The following is a 17,498-nucleotide window of genomic DNA, read 5'->3' on the forward strand; positions in this document are numbered from 1 at the left end:
TTTGTACAAACATATAAGATACTGTTTTTTAAAATAATTAGTATCTTCCTACCTCGTAATTATTATTGATTTAGCTTTTTATAAGGGACCGCAAACAGAAAGCAAATTCCGAGACATTGAGCACGATATTAAATAGCGCGGGTAAGTCGATTACGAATGGTTATCTCGCGGCTGCTCGGCTGCGCGGGATTAGTGCGGGTAATTGGACCGGCGGGGTTCAGCAAACAGACTTTAATACCATCAAGTGGCCTTTTGTATCCCACTCTTGCATCCGCAATACAAAAAGTATCTTTATAATAAATGTTATGGTATAAAATAATAATAAAAACATTTATTGCGACAATGCAACAGTATCTATAAACTAGGCCTATGTATGTACAATGTACAACATGTATCGTTATACATATGTGTTGAGGTATCCTAGAAACTTGTTGATAATATTTGGCCAACATGATCGGTTCATTATACGAGCTCCATGATATTCAATATGCAGAGCAGTGCATTCTGAACATGAATGCGTATGATTTTGATTGAATATTTGCTCGTCATAGTTGTCTCTAAACGGCAATAAGGAATATAGTAACATTGAAAAAATATACGCTCTTCACCGATATGTTACTTTTCTGTAAACAAGACAATTATAATATGTTTTACTATATCTAATTTATAATACGTTTTATAATCACATAAAATAAACTCCTTGTGACGTAGAACTTCTAACAGTTGTTTTTTGAAATTTAATGTTTTTAATTTTATTACACAGTTTAGTTACGTAGGAAGAGAGTTACGTTTTTCGCTAATACAAGGCTCAGAAGGACTTTCGTTAAATGAACCCCGTCCCAAGGTAGGAGGATTAACTGGGATCTCTTGCCGTTGGCCTGGCGAAAGTGGAGGCGAATCGTCCTCACTAAGTGATCGCTGGGTGTATAGGTGGCTCTTTCTAATTTAGGCTAACATAGATAGTCGCTAAATGAGTAACTTTAGCAGGCAGCTAAAGGATGACTCCTTTTGCTGCTGCTCCCGCTCGTCACTAGTATTATGCGCTCGTGCACACAGTGCGTTACACTTTTTTGCGCCTCGGCTCCATTCCCTGAAAGTGGCAATTGACAAAGACCTCTCATTGTGTAGTATGAAAAGGGCTATATATTATAGTTTGGGGTGTGCTGGTTGGTGAGCTCATTCTGCAAGGCAGGCTCAGTAGGAAGCGAAGGGCAGAACCAAGATGCTTTCACTAACAAGCTTTGCCAAATAAAATTATGTAGAAAAAGAATGAGCTATGCACACCTTTTCAAGTAGTATAGTCAAGGATTCCCGAGAGAATTGAAGCAGACGGGTGCTCTCCATCCAGGTAAGCCGATGACGTGAAAATAGTAATGATACTAAGTAATACCGTAATTATATTATTGATGTTAACGGTATTACTTTGAGGCAAAGTTACAGATATAGAAACTTTTTTCTACATAGAGGAGTTGTTCCCAAGTTCTTGTAATAATAGCTTACAGTGAGTATAAGGGATGTAATTAAAGAGGATTATTTACAGTAATGATAATTTTATTTTGATACAGTAAAAGTAAATAAAAAAAACTCAAACTAAAACAAGGTCTGAAGACCTTGCGTTTAAAATAATAATTAATAGAAAAAATATACATATGTAAAAAGCGAGAATAGTAAAGTGTTTACTGATTTTAATTCAGGATAACATACTATTGTAAATCTGTTTGTTCTTGTTGTTCTAATTAATCAATGTCACTTAATTGGTTAAGAGAGTATCCAACTACAGTGTTTCTTCTTAGTTACTCCCAGTATGATCTGTCCACATGGTGGTAGCTTTATAGTTAATTTAATCTTATGAATAAACTCAAAAGCCTTCTTGAGTAAAACTTGAATTTCAGATTTAATTTAAAGTAAAACAATAAGGTTCATGTTTATAAGATTTTATTGATAAACAGTAGTTTCTAGTGCGCAGACAAAAGAGGAATACAAAGCTAAAGTTGACTGGGAGGAAACTATAATGAATTCGCTCTTGAATACGAAACGTTAAAAATAATATGTAAATTGGTAGCCTTTACACGTTTCGTAATTTTAAATCCCGTTATTATTATTATTTGATCCTGCTTCTCAACAAGAGACTTCTTTGTTTAGCTGTGAAGTATTTACCAACTGTTACTAAAATAAATTAGCATTTTTTTTGGTATGATGAAACTGTAACGGATTTTGTTTATACTCGGTGGTAGACCTTTGTACAAACCCGTTTGAGAAGGTACCACCCACTCATCATATATGCTACCTCCAAACAATAATGCTTAGTATTGTTGTGTATCGGTTTAAAGAGTAGGACATATAATTTTAGTTAGGGGATGTTCGTTCTCATAATGAGAGTGTTTTATCTAAATCGATAAGTAAGATCAAAAACATACGAACTTATGCAAGGCTGTGTGCTTAAAATTTCATTAAAAAACCTTTATGTTTATTCGAGCGTAGTCGCAGGCCCAATTACTCGTTATTTTAAATTATTTATTTACTAATATCAGGTTTAGACTAAAAAATTAAGTTACTAATGAAAACAAGCTATTAATTAAGTCATTCAAGATCTACGTTAGAGCACAAACTAACATCTCCAAGTTTTGTGACTTATAATTGAGTAAGTTAGTACGTTTCGACAATAAGTTCCAAGGTTTCGTACCTACACGGTATTAACGTTTGAATATTCTCCAAGAGAGATGCGTCGTCGACTTGTGAATATGAATTTGTGATGTTGTATTGTGGTTTACTTATATACAATTAGGCAGAATGTCGTGTCCATTTATGACTAACTGTGATTTCAGAGGACAGAGCTACGTATTCACCCAAACATTAATATAAACTATTTAGGTAGGTGATGTGTGTGTTGTGAGCAATTTCTATATACATATCTCCAGGTTGTTCCAAGAGTGGAATAAACATAGAAATATAGTGGATTTGTCATTTGTTCTTTGCAAGATGGGGGTGAACTGTTCACCACCAATGTGAAATTCTGAAAAAATCTTAAACTATTATAAAAAAAATATATTTTGTTTATTTCCATTTGTACCAAGTTCACTATATCCATAAAAATAAATACTATTATATATTTATACTATAAAATAAAAGTTGATATCTTCTCATCTATTCTCTCAGAAATCAATTAAGTCAATTGTTATCTGCTATTGTTATTATTTTAATATGAAATAACGTTTGGATACTAAATAGAGACACATCGATTTTTTTCGGTAGATCAATCATATTTTGGTAATAAAAATAAAATGGTAATTATTATAAATGTCATAATTATAAATAATGCTTAATATATAATTTTTAATGATGTATTTTTTTGATAACATGCAATGACCATATTACCTCAGCCATGGCAAAATAAAGTGTAACTTTGCCACCAAAAAAAATTCGGACAATTGATTTTAAAAAAATGGTCTCTTAATTAGTCTTATTCCTCTAAAGATTGAAAACTTATCCGCCAGGAGTAGTAAAGTATACATACATTTTAAATTCCCTATTGATAACAATTGATTATATTTATTATATTGACCGTAATGATTCACGGTTTGTTTTGAAGTAAGCCACAAAAGAAGTCTTAGAAATTCCCATAACTAAGGAAAATCTTTCAGGTTCAACCCTTTTAGGTAATAATTTTTTAAACGCACTATTAATGTATTTTACTTTAAACGGGAATAATACTTAGAACTGGGTAAATATTGATTTCCATGTTTGTAGGATCAAAAATGACGAACTTATATAAATCTATACAATCTTTACAATTGTTTGTGTAATATTAAAATAACCACTTTATACTAAGTGCATATGTATGTATACACGGTTCATATACCAAAATAACATTTTTTACATTTTTTGTCTGTCGGTATGTCTTAGTGTCTATTTGTTCCGGCTAATCTCTGGAACGTCTGGACGATTTTGACGGGATTTTCACTGGCAGATAACTGATGCAATAAGGAGTAACATAGGCTACTTGTATTTTAGAACTATCTGTGCACAGCTAGTTATATCATCAATATTTATCAATAACATCCAATCCATTCATAAATATTTATCCAAAAATTCCTTCCTGAATGAATGAATTATGAATGAATGAATTATCAAAAATACTGTAAATGCTGACTTTGACTCATACAACAGCAGCCTAAAACAAGGTTATCATATTTACAACATTGAAAAATGGCGCACTTATATAGAAACATTAATTGCCAATTTCCCCTGTAAGGTGATAAATTTCCAAAAATACTATTTTATTTTTATTTTAAAATAGGTGGACGTGCGAATGATGGCAGGCACCTTATACCGTCCATAGACATTCGCTGTAAGAAATATAAACCATTCCTTACATGTTTAATGCGCCATCAACCTAACTAAGTTGTCATGTCCCTTGTGCCTGTAATTACACTGGCTTTCTCATCCTTCAAACCGGAACACAACAATACTAAGTTAGGCGGTAAATTATCTAATTAGATAGATGGTACCTATCAGAGATATTATGTAATTTCGGATGTTCCGATTTTTTTGGATAATTACAAGGTAACAAATTATTTTATTTGTAGTCTTAAAACATTTAGGGAGCTCTTAAGTACCTCTACATAAGTATGCAAAAACAAAATTATATTAAACAATGTTTTGCCGAATTACAGTTTTTTTTTTATTTCGGATTTCCGATGGTTACGGTTACGATGATCCATAACATCCTTGGTACCTACACAGATATGTCTACATAAAGCTCTATCACCAAGTAAAGCAACATTGTAACAAATGTTTCTTACTTATAAGCAGCACCCTTATTCAAACTTCAATCAAAAATAGCGAACTTACTTTATCCCCAATTTTACTCTCTTAATTGGCTAATTTCCAACGATGTAAAAAATGTATTTTACTCATAAGCAGAAGCAGAAACACGGATTTCCATATTCATAATAATATCAGAAATAGCAAACTTCTCTACAAACTTTCACCCCAATTTGAAAAAATCATCGGTGATTAGGTAAGTTCTTACTTAGTAGGTACTCGACTTTTTTCCAAAAGTAATTTCATTGCAATTAAACTTGGTTTATGCTGTGCTTTGCATGTCAGACAGTAATTTTAATATTTTATTACTTAGGTGGATATTATGGCAAACTCAATAATTTAATAGTATATTATAGTAATGAACTATTGCATTGCGTTGTGCATAATTATATATTCTTATTATTTTTAATAATAAAGTAGCTAGGTAGATACCAATGGGTATATAAATTCTAAATTACATGCTACTACCCGGCTGTTATCAAGGTATATGTTACTTATTTTACATTATTTAAATTAAAGGATGATTGCTTTATATTTTAAATATATAAAATTAATATTATTTGCCTTTGGTAAAAAAAATATTTTTTTGTATATCATGTTATTTTCTTGTTATTGAATATACATACATACATACATACATATATATATATATTCAATTCAATTTCCTTCAAAACTGGATTTAGAAAATATACAGTTTACAAATCTTGTCTAATACAGATTAGTTACTTGAATTAGATTTTACTTGTGTCAAACAAATGATTATCTTAAATAAACATATCTAACGAACATCAATTCTATTTTAAGCAATGAAATAAGATCTCAGAGAACCCTAAGGCATAAATTTAAGAAAAAAGTTTTAAAGACGCTATTACTACTGGGTATATTACAATGGGCAATGTTCTAAGGCAATAACTTAAGAGAAATTTCCATCGCATTTTTTTTATCGTATGAAAATCACTAATTCACTCCAGAACTTGACAGTTTTCCGTCCCTGGCGGGTATACTGTTTTCCAGAGTTTACCGCCGTCAGTAAAAAATGTCGCACTAAAATGGAGTTTTCGTAACCGCTCATAATGTAATTAGCAGTAAGAATGTGATAAAAGTATTAAGCCGAGAAAGAAAATACTTTTTATGAGAATAATGTGATCAATTGGATATGGTTCGGAAAATGATTTTATATCAGTAATAGCAGTGATATAAATAAATTTAAAAGTAAATATTATCAGCTAAATGAATAATTTTAATATTTAAGAAAATATTAAAATTATTAAATTAGCTGTTTCTGTGTGTATATGTTACTCCATATCCTGGCTGATTGTGAACCGATTTTAATTATTCTTTCTTATATTCAATAAAAACATTCACATTTAAATTTGAAATTAAAATAGCACACCAATAGATGGAAATCTAGGTGATTTGTCATCTGTTATCTATAAGTGGTGCAGTTTCATTTGAGTAGCCCACATAAGTGGCCTGTCCATTATATTTAATAATTATAATAAAATATAGATAAACACTTATTATAAGTACCGTCACTGTGCTGCTAAACGTGGGATGAGATGTTATGTCCCTCGTGCCCTCACCTAATTGTAATGACTTACTAAATATTAAAAGCAAAACCATAATGAGTATTCTCTTACAATAAATGGTAGATGGACTACCCAGACAAACACTCGTTAAACTCTGTCATTGGCAGCTAATAAGGATATCAAATAAATTATTGATATTAAAATATTTACCAAGCACACGTATCTGTTGTTTTGATGGCGATGCTGGTAAAGCAAGAAAAAAACATAATATAAATATGCGTATGAATGTTTGTAGGTGTGATGTTGGCATATCTATAAATATACGTATTATAAAATTTTAGTTAAGATGTAGGTAATTTTTGAAGGAACAATATTTATTTTTTAATGAAATATAATTTAATTGAATGATAAAATAACCATCAAACCAAAAACGTTGGTATCGTCTTAAAATATGACATGACATGACCTATCATGTAAAAAAATGTTTTACATGATTGGTTATTTATTACATTCTTTCTGTTTAATATTGGATCTAGGAAATTCATCTATAGCATATAAATAAGCGTAACAGTTCATTATAATTGCGTTGTTGCTTCATTAAAAAATAATATAATGTGTTTAACTTATCTTTCAATATATAAAATTAATATTATTAAATATGGGATAATATATTCAATATGAGACTAAAATATTTTAAAGCACTCATCTTTCGTATAACAACTATGCCAAAGCCGATTTTCAGTGCATTATTTTAATATGAAATTTAAATTTAGCTCAAAGTTATGACAACTTATTTGTTTAACATATCTTACACATACAAACACATGTTTAAAACATAGGTTAAGGAAATAAATAAACATAATAATGCAACATATTTTATTATTACCATTCTTATCAAACTTCATCACATAAGGGACCATAATTATAAGAATGTTACTTTATTTGAACAGTAACTTATTAATTGCTGTAAACCAGGCAAGGTAAGAAATCCAATTACCAGCTTACAAAAATTGGCAGCATTCTAATTAAAATTTACATAAGAATTACTAATATTCATATCACAATATTAAATTAGTGACAGTGTAAAAAGGAAATAACCAAGAAATTAAACAAAATTTGTGCTCTTAAGGGTAGAAAGTTCTACGGATGATAATATAAACTGAAATTATTTTCTTACTTATTCTATTACACAATTCACTTCCAAAATTAACATCAACATTCATTAGACAATTAAGATTATTATAATTTTTTGAGTGATTAAGGGTATAATAAGATTAATTAATTCATATGAGAACAAAAAAAACTACGGGAAAAGTAAAGGATGATAGTAGAAGGATGATAATTGAATAATATTTGATTTCACAATCTGTTTAAATGAGTCAAATGGATTTTATATTCTGTTAATATCTGATGAATTGTAGTTGGAGCTGGGTTGACATTATAAAACCGTTTTAGCTTCACTCACACTAGCACATTCTATTTTGTTTAAACAGTGAGGCAGAAAACTTATTAAAAAGTAAGAATTTGTTTGGCACTTTCATGCTTTTATTTTATCATTATTTTTGGTTTAACAAATGTTAATTTTTATGATTGTTACCACAATACATATAATATTATAAAGTGAAGCTAACCTAGTAAAATCACACCCAACGCATATATACTTCACATAGTCACTGTACCTCCTCATAGTTATAAAAGTATCGCCTTTTAAAATTTTATACTATACAATGAACTAATATTTTTTTCTAAACATTATGTACCAATATGCTGTAAATTTTAATTGAAAAAAATCTATCACCTTTATTGATATTTTTCTAATTGTAACTTATTATATGAATATACAATAATAGGTTACCATTATTTAAATTTGACCATACATTTGAGATACCATTATGTCAATGTCTTTTTTGTTTCCTTTTAGCAACAACCAGGACGAATCACACAAACATTTTAAGCACTTGTCAAACATACATGGATACATTCACCATTCTGCATCACCGTTAGCTTTTTGAAAAACATAATCTTTACCAGATAAATTCATTATCCCATCTTTGAGATAGAATTTCCATTTATTGCGACTACGAGTTATCTTGTCATATTGGCATACAACAACATTCTCAGTATCGAACATATCACCGGGTTCTTCATCCGAAACATCATCACCAGAATTTAATGGCTCCTCTTCTGCACCTCCACTCTCATCTCTTTCCTCTTCTTCCTCTTCAGCTCTCTCCTCTGCTGACTCCTCGTCTTCATCATCATCTCCACCACCGTCTTCTGAACCATCACCAACATTTGAGCCATCATCATCAGATGAATCTAACGCACCATCCAATGAGAATGGAGCAGCACCGCTCCTGCCACCTCCACCACCATCAAATTCATTCTGTTGGCCAGCTAGTGCTGAATTGATATGTTGTTGTAAGAGAGTGGCAGCCAGAGGCTGTGGCAAACTTATTGTTGCATTAATAATAGGACCTGTAAGGACTTGGTGTAGTTTATTTCCATTAAGAGCAGATGCTGGAATTTGTATGGTAAAGGAACGTGGTTGTGATCCAGGTACACCTGGTTGAGCTGGTAATGTTAATTGCACTGGAACTTTATTGTTTGGATCAAGAACATGATGAGGATGAGCACCAGGTATATTAGACGATGGTGCCCCACCATGTTCAACTCCAGAATGTTGGCTTGAACTTTGAGATGCCATATCCGGAGCTCTTTTTGGTATAACATTACTGCCATTGGCTTTCTGGAAGTTTTGTAGTGCCGGTGGTGGCGGCATTACAGGTGCTTCGGGTTGCGGAGGGTCCATAGCTCCACTGGCCGTTAACTTTGTCTTCCATAACTGTTTTAACTCTTGCAAAACCTGTTCATCTACACCGTCATCAAGAAAGCAATCCCGCACACCAGCTATCACATCGTCCACCACTGTGTTGTAAAGTTTCAATACGGATAATTGACTCATCGTCATTTTGATAATTTTTAGATTTACTGTATTTCTTTAAGGTTACATGTATCACTATATCGAAAATGATTGTAAAGTATGTACTTGAAAATGGTAATTCACGTAAAAAGTGCGCATCGACTTTTGTATTCACATCTCATCTCAATGTCAACCCGTAATAATCGAAATTATATACATAGTCATTATGGTGAAACAGCAGTATTTGCGTATGTTAAAATCGACAATCACAAATGGTTAATACCAAGAAAACCAAAGGTATTTCATTAAAACTTCAACATATCCAAATAATTTCACGAAAAACACTGGAAATTAATTTTGACAATTGACGACTAAAACATAACCTACAAACAAAATGCAGAATATTAATGCCAGATTACAAAAAATTGTCTATGGACGCGCTAGAATCTCAATATCGGAATATCTGAAGTTCGACGCATGCGCGATAACAGCGCCGCCCTTTCTCTCATCGCTGAGGCCCCGCCCGGTTATATGATCGACGCTGGTTGATGTTTAATTTTAAAATAAATATTTGGTAGACACTTTTGTAGGTACCAAGTACAGGCAATTTAATTTTTTTTATAAACAGGTGATAGCATATCATTTAAGTACCTGACTGACGCTTTACTCGTGCGGTTGCTTGTAAATAATTATTATTACTCAGTATTTCAATTCATAATATATTTTTTTAAATAATACGTAACATATATTGTACTGAAAAACGAAGTAATCATATTAAAATTAAAATAATTTATTCTTCTATAATTTAGTAACTCATACTAGTAGCGCTCCAAGCGGTTATAATAGGAAACACTTTTTCGTGTTATGTATCATTTGAATCAAATATGACTAAGCTTTTGCGGATTATTGCTTTTAAGTATGTGTGTGAGGATGTGCGTATAACTAAATTTCAACGTCAATTTAATATAATAAAACCGATTGGATTGAGTTACATGTTAAATTATTAATTGCTTTATATAAATAAATCTCGAGAAAGTTAGATCGACTTAAATAATAAGTACTTTAGTACTACGACTCTATTAAACGAATATTTCTAACTTCTCATACATAAGTAGTTATTTATTGTATTATATGTAAATCTTACAAAAAAAAGGAAGTTATCCATTGTATTATATCTGACAAATAGCTAATATAGATTTTATAAATAATCACTTGCTTGGTAGTGACGGAAATTATTGAGAGGAAAAAGACATGTATCGAAAAAAACATAAGTATCCACCACGACCAATTAAAGCAGTCTGCTTGCTTTCAGCTTCAGGAAATTAAGGTCCCTTTCTAAAAACATAACTTTTTATATTTGATTTAAACCAACTATTCAAAATCAGAAAGTCTGAAATCTATGTAGATTCTGCTAAAATTAACTTTTGCATTCTTCTCAGTTCGTAGTAGACAAGTAGACAATGTTGGCAATGTTTTATGTAGTTCGAAGAAGTTAAGATAACCTCTTCCTACCGCTAACATTACCTTACGGTACTAAGTTTCAAAGTATTAAACTCCCTATATACTTTTTGATGTAAAAGCAAGGTAACTTCGTAAAACACAGCGAGTAGCCACGGGCTTGAGCTATTTGTGTGCGATCGATACGTCCAAGAATGTCATTTCATTACTTGCTCACCTGAACTATCACTCATGTGATTATTCTAGCCGCATTACCCACAAATCTGTACGTCGCGTACGTGCCATTAAGTGCATATTACTGTATAGGTGAGCGTAATTGAATTTACCTGATTTTAAAGCAATTTAAAACAATTGATAGTGAAGTGGATATCGTTTATAAATTAGAGATATTTTATTGGATAGAACTTGTAGAAAACTAAATGAACCATATGAACCGCATTGACATAGAATAAAAATATATACGTTATTTTAAAGAAAAGGGGTGTACCTAATGAAACGTCCAGATTGATTATAATAGGCACCGAATACTTCTTCAGACGTATTTGCTCTGCTTTACTATGTTGATAACATTGAATGTATTGTGATTTTATAATATATACGATTATATTGTTATATTTTTTAATTGCTATATTTTTAATTTTAAGAGCCACAAATACAAATAAAATTATTTACACATTATATTGAAAAAGATGAGTAATTTGAATTTTGTTATGTAAAAAACAACTAACCACGTCAGTCATGTTCAATTTAATGAGCATTTTAGGAAGCATCAAAGCGAACATTACAAACTGAAATACGTCATGTTAAATGTAGAGTTGAGTACACAGTTGTTTTCCATAACAAAGGATCGTTTAGCGTGAGTCTGTTTCTGTTGTGCCAAAACATTTTTATATTCGCGGTTTAACATGGTATAAAATACAAAAGGTAGCAAGGTCTTATTGCGAATATGTAATGTATAGAGTTTATCACTGTTTAGATTGAAAGAAAATTTAATTAAATTATATTTTAAAGTGGAAAAAATAAAAAATTATGCATTGTAAATCGAATAGCTTTTTTTAATTTTTAGAGCTGACTACATATTTTTTTTATATTTGTGAAACATAACATTTATTAACAAACATTTAAAACGGAAACATTTTTACAACTTTACAACGAATCTGTTTTTAGTTCCTATTAAACTTGCTCGGAAAGAAAAAGAAATTGTTTCATATGCGTTAATCCCATAGGTAAGCACTCGCAAAATAAAATTGAGCAACGATTCGAAACATGTCGTAAACTTTGAAATTTTAAAATGTTGTTCTTGAAGGCCTGATATTTTTAATGCATTTGTAGATAAAGAATATAGATTTTACAAGCTATCTGTTTCCAAGTTTTAAAATTTAATTTCAATTATCAATATTTTTATTTTTTCTTCTTTTTATCTTTTCTTTTATTATATGTACTGTGTATTAGTGTGTAGCGTATATACCTACATATGCATTAAGTAAAGAGCGGTTATTGTAATATTACAAACATACACTCCAATTTCATTATATGTATAGAAGATGTGTAACTACGCGGATTTTGCCCATGCGATTTTGGGGCGAACTTTTATATGTTAGCTTCGGCTATATCGGAGAGTATCTACCTACGCTGAGACGGCTGTTCGATGCCTGCCTGTGTAACGCTTTTCAAACACTCTTAAATCGTACCGGAAAATACCAGAATTGTATTAAATGTAAAGTTACCGTCGGGTTGGAATTTATCTTTTACTGAGAAGTTCCGGCAACTAATAAAAGACAATGAGATTTAGACATTGACAATTTTACTATCGTATATTACAAATCAGTATATATTGCATATCCTGCCTGAAAGTCAACAAGTGCTAATTTCATGCTTTTTTATCATCTATATTATCTTGTTGAGTTTTTAACAAACATTTTGAAAATATGAATTGGCAAATCTAATTATATCTGCGGCATTTTAGTATAGAAAAGAATACCTTCCAACAGGAAATATTTATTGACTTTGTGGAGTCGGTAACTTGGCTTTATAAGCTTATATATTTTTCTCGTTTTGACACAATAATTATCACTGATTCTCTCAAAGAGTTAAGCATATACTAGTATTATAAATGCGAAAGTAACTCTGTTTATTACACTCTTCACGATTAAACCGCCGAAACGATTCAGATTAAATTTTGTATGAAGATAGTTTCAATCCCGGAGAACAAAAAAAAGTTAGCCAATGCCTCAGGCTACTTTTTTAAATTCTCCCTTCGAGATGGTAAAATTTGTGTGCTAGAGCACATAGCACTATAGGTAAAGTTATATAAATTTCAGCTAGTGTTTTTGAAAATACATATTTTGTGATGCAACTGTAAATATTCCTATTTCTTCTAGTTAAAACATGCTGAAGGGAGTCTCAAGCTCCAACATTATAAATAGACCGAACAGCTCTTTTTTATAAAATGAAAAAAAAAATCAATATCTGTAGCGTTACTCTAAGACATAAGACATATCTTTTCACTTTTGACGTAAACGAATCAGTATCGTGATCTGATTTGAGATGAATCTGCTTCTGTGATTTTTACTTCATCGTGTTTATCTTTCGACTCCGGCCGGCCCGACGAGCTCAAGGTTGAAACAACAAAGTTATAGAAAAATAAATACAAATGAACAAATTATGATATTGGAATTCTTAGGAGAATTAAAGATATTCACATTAGCCATTATTAATAACATTTTTTAAGCATATGTATTTGTATAATTCAAAATGACTAGAGCCTAGCCTAGTAGCGATAACTTTTTATTAAAATCTGTATTTACGTATAATACACCATGTTATATACATATTATATCTTAAGCGATAAACCAAATTAAGCAAAAAAGTGTATATTTTGTAACGAATAAAAGAACAATAGTTTCATCGACTTGATTCGAGTTTGACCACACGCACTAATAAGCGATAAATAACAAGATAATGTTATCGGTTTTTGCAAACTGGCCATTATTGCCAACTGTGCCTGGAATACGATAACAGCGTACAATAACGTAGCTCCCAGCTTTGATTAGGAGCGTAGGTGGAGGCATCACATGACGAAAATGTGGATGATTATATTTTACATTATACCCTTTTTTATTAAGCAATAAGGAGATATTATGTAATTTGGTATTAAAGAACTTGCGATTATTTTCGGACATAAATGAAACATAATATGACATGCCTAAACAATTATAATATACAATAGATAATCGAAATGTGGATACTTTGGGACAAGATCAAACAAAAACAACACCTTTTCACATAAAACCAGTATAGTCAATTAAAATTTGACATACATATTAAAATATACTAATAACATACCTAAAAAAAAGTCAAGTGCTATTTTTAAATTATTATTTTGAAACCATCTTAACGCGTTAACGCCAACGTTTTATCATAATTAAGCGTTGATTAAACTAAGTCATTGTTCGGATAATTGAGGGTTTGGATAATCGAGGTTCTACTGTATTTAAAAAAGTCTGCTTTTGTGGTCTACCTATTTCTTACGCGTGACCACAAACAAACATACTTGATGGCAACTACAGATATAGTTTAAAACCAAAGTCCTATAAAATGCTAACTTATCAAACCATAATTATTAATTTTTTGTCATATTATGTGGAGTTTTATAAAAATATGTATTAGTAGATTTAGAAACAATAAATATTTGAACAAAGCTTTTTATGCCATCAATGTACTAGATCTACATAATACAAGTTCTTTTGAGAGTTAAAATTTTCAATATGTAGTAGAGTAAATATTACATATCGAGTCAATATTATGGTAATAGTAACACAGGATATACATTTATCTAAAGCATAGTTCGAATAAATTACCTCTCAACATGACAACCTTCAATGAGCCCAAGATAGCGGCTAAATGTAGCAGAAACTTCTATCATCCATTCGGTTTGTATGACGCAAGGATGTATAAGTTTCCAACTTTATAAAGCGACACTGGGTTTGTACAACTTTATGCTTAAATTGTTGAAAGTCTAGGCAAAGAACTTAAATAATTTATTTATATAATTTTAAGGTTTGTGAGTTAAGTTATTGAGCAGAATGTCACTTTATACTTTTACTTATAAGATATTCAGAAATTGTTTATCTTTAGTATGGAAAGAAAAATGTTTAATTTTACGCTTCATTTTTTTTTAAAAGAAATTAATCAATGATTTATGTTTTTATAGTGTTGCGTAGGAAAACAATAAGACGTAAGTAGTAGTAGGTAGTTTTATACCTTTTATTTATACCTTTTATCCCAACGAGCTGATTCTACTACTGAAAGTAAGTTGTCGATTCATTTCGAAAAGATTAACATTTTTTGTTCAATATTAAAAAAAAAATCCCGCAGTAATAAAAAAATTAACGATCATAAATATTTGTTTAATATTCTAAGAAATATTATTTTCACAATGGCGTTATTAATACATCTATTTTCTCTTACAATTCGTTTATAAATCTTCGTTCGTAGATACAGTAATAGAACTTTGTAAAAGAGAATTGTAGATTTCGAGTATTGTTATATTATAGAATGCACTATCTATTATAATATAGAGTGAGAGTGAATTTTCGTGGTCTTCCGGAGAGGAAACTACGGAAACAAAGCACCTATTTGAAATAAATCACATTTAGATTTAAAATATATATATATATATATATATATGTATCATTTTATGTCTAATTTATACACATAAAGAATAGCTAAATGCATGATGATATTCATCCACTAAGTCGTGCATCTTAATACTACGTCTGGTCGGGTAGGTACTTGTAGATAAAATAGGTACAGTACAATAAGTACAGTATGTACATATACAGATAGGTACATAAATATATATCTGTTTTATTGTTAAACAGTCTTATTAAAGTTTTAAAAACAAGAAAAGCATGATTATGAGTACCTATAGGCAATAATGTAACTGGCGGTAGGGCTTTGCAAGACTGCTTGGGTAGATATCACCCACTCATCACACATTCTACCGCTAAACAACAGTATTGTTGCGTTCCGGTTCGAAGTATGAGTAAGCCAGTGTAGCTACAGGGACAAGTTGTGCCCCTTGTTTTTTAGTTCTCAAGATTAAAAGCGCACTGCCAATCTAAGGAAAAGTTAAAATTTCTTACAGCGCCAACGTCTTTGGGTAGTGGTGACATACCACCATAACGAGCGTAACCTTTTTACAAATAATAACATATTATGATATACTTCTGCATAAAGTTGCCAATTTTCACACCCGCACCACCTAGATGTCCGAAAATCCACAACAGCGCGATTTTTAAGACACTTTCTGCCTCGCACAACCACTCTGTGGAACCAGCTTTCGCCGGCGGTTTTTCCGAACCGATACGACTTAGGAACCTTCAAGAAAAGAGCGTACTCTTTCCTGAAAGGCCGGCAACGCACCTGCAAGCCCCCCGGTGTTGCAGATGTCCATGGGCGGTGGTAGTCACTTTCCATCAGGTGAGCCTCCTGCTCGTTTGCCACCTCTAACATAAAAAAAAAAAAAAAAATTTAAAATACTGTTCCTTGGTATCAGCACTCTGCAGCATTATAGTTAGGTATACGAGTATGCTGGTAGCAAGTCTAGCGTTAACGCAAACGGAGTCGCAAAATGATTTTTATTGACAATACTTTTCTATTTTTAAAGTATACTGTTTTAGTTCCAGCGCTAACTCCGTTTACGATATTTAAGAAAATAATTCGTTTTGCTAACAGAAGGAATAATAGTCGAATTGACGTTTATCATTACTTTATCGAAACCTTGAGATTTTATAAAACAAAAGGTAGAAGATGGAGCGCTCAGAACATTAGGTAGTAAAGCAACAAAAGCTAATATAACATCGATTTGTTAATACATCAATATGTAGTAATTAAAATTGCTGTCATTTTAATTATTACTTCTTGATGTATAGACGCGTCATTTCGTACTACCGGGAAATTGCAATCGCTTTTAATTTTTTTTATTCGCTTTCGTTGCTTCATTATAATGTTCAGCGCGCTCCGCCTTTTGTTTTATGTATAGTCTGTGTTGAAACCATTTTCGTTATTTTCGTAGCCTTTTGATCCGCGAGTTTCAAGCTAATGGTAACGGACAACAACTACAAAATAACGGAACATTTGGCGTTTCAAAAATCATAACATAGTCAACAGATTAATAAAAGGAAACACGTAGATTGGTAGGCGAGAGAGCCGCATCTGGTGGGATTATTGCTTGACAGATCCTGTTTAATTAACTTGTAACATACTTGTAACCCTCCGACAGCCCACTTGTCATCCCTAATCCTTTCGATACACGCGTAATAAGGCGCCTTCGAGACAAATAATAACATATTAATTAATACATGACATCGTTTAAATTGGTTCTGCTTTGACTACGTATTCAAAATTATATGATACTTAAAATTTAACAATTCGTTAATAATACAATGATTTATGGTTTATTAGGTTACAGATTATAAAACTGAAAGGAATTTAATAATTAAATTATACACGGTGTTATGATTATTTATTTGTAATTTATTTAAAAACTACTATAATTTCATTCTTGTCAGCATTTTGTTTAACGTTTCTACAACGGATGCTCTTTATAATATCAATACAGTATGAAACAGTAACCGGTTAACAAATATTTTTAAAGCGAGCGTATTCTATTTTGATAGTGGGCGAGGGCGCTGCCAATCAATATTTTATATGCATAAACGCAACAGATATACATAAGCGTCGAGTTGATATTTCACGTT

At 31.2% G+C, this 17,498-nt stretch overlaps 3 protein-coding genes across 3 annotated transcripts in view; 1 reads left to right on the forward strand and 2 right to left on the reverse strand.

Moving 5' to 3' along the window:
* Positions 1-17,498, forward strand: part of LOC113394025 (DNA-directed RNA polymerase III subunit RPC8) — a 225,939-nt gene that overhangs the window by 94,024 nt on the left and 114,417 nt on the right. The window lies entirely within an intron of this gene.
* Positions 1-17,498, reverse strand: part of Fife (fife) — a 122,932-nt gene that overhangs the window by 47,984 nt on the left and 57,450 nt on the right. The gene's annotated exons all lie outside the window — the stretch shown is intronic.
* LOC113393954 (transcription initiation factor IIA subunit 1) lies at positions 7,216-9,707 on the reverse strand. The gene has a single exon (XM_026631091.2). The coding sequence runs from the start codon at positions 9,322-9,324 to the stop codon at positions 8,335-8,337; it is 990 nt and encodes a 329-aa protein (XP_026486876.1). The 5' UTR covers positions 9,325-9,707; the 3' UTR covers positions 7,216-8,334.

Source organism: Vanessa tameamea, chromosome 16, assembly GCF_037043105.1.
Source record: "Vanessa tameamea isolate UH-Manoa-2023 chromosome 16, ilVanTame1 primary haplotype, whole genome shotgun sequence".
NCBI lineage: Eukaryota > Metazoa > Arthropoda > Insecta > Lepidoptera > Nymphalidae > Vanessa > Vanessa tameamea.

Coding starts and splice junctions, on each gene's coding strand:
- LOC113393954 (XM_026631091.2), bottom strand. CDS start 9,324: ATGACGATGAGTCAATTATCCGTATTGAAACTTTACAACACAGTGGTG.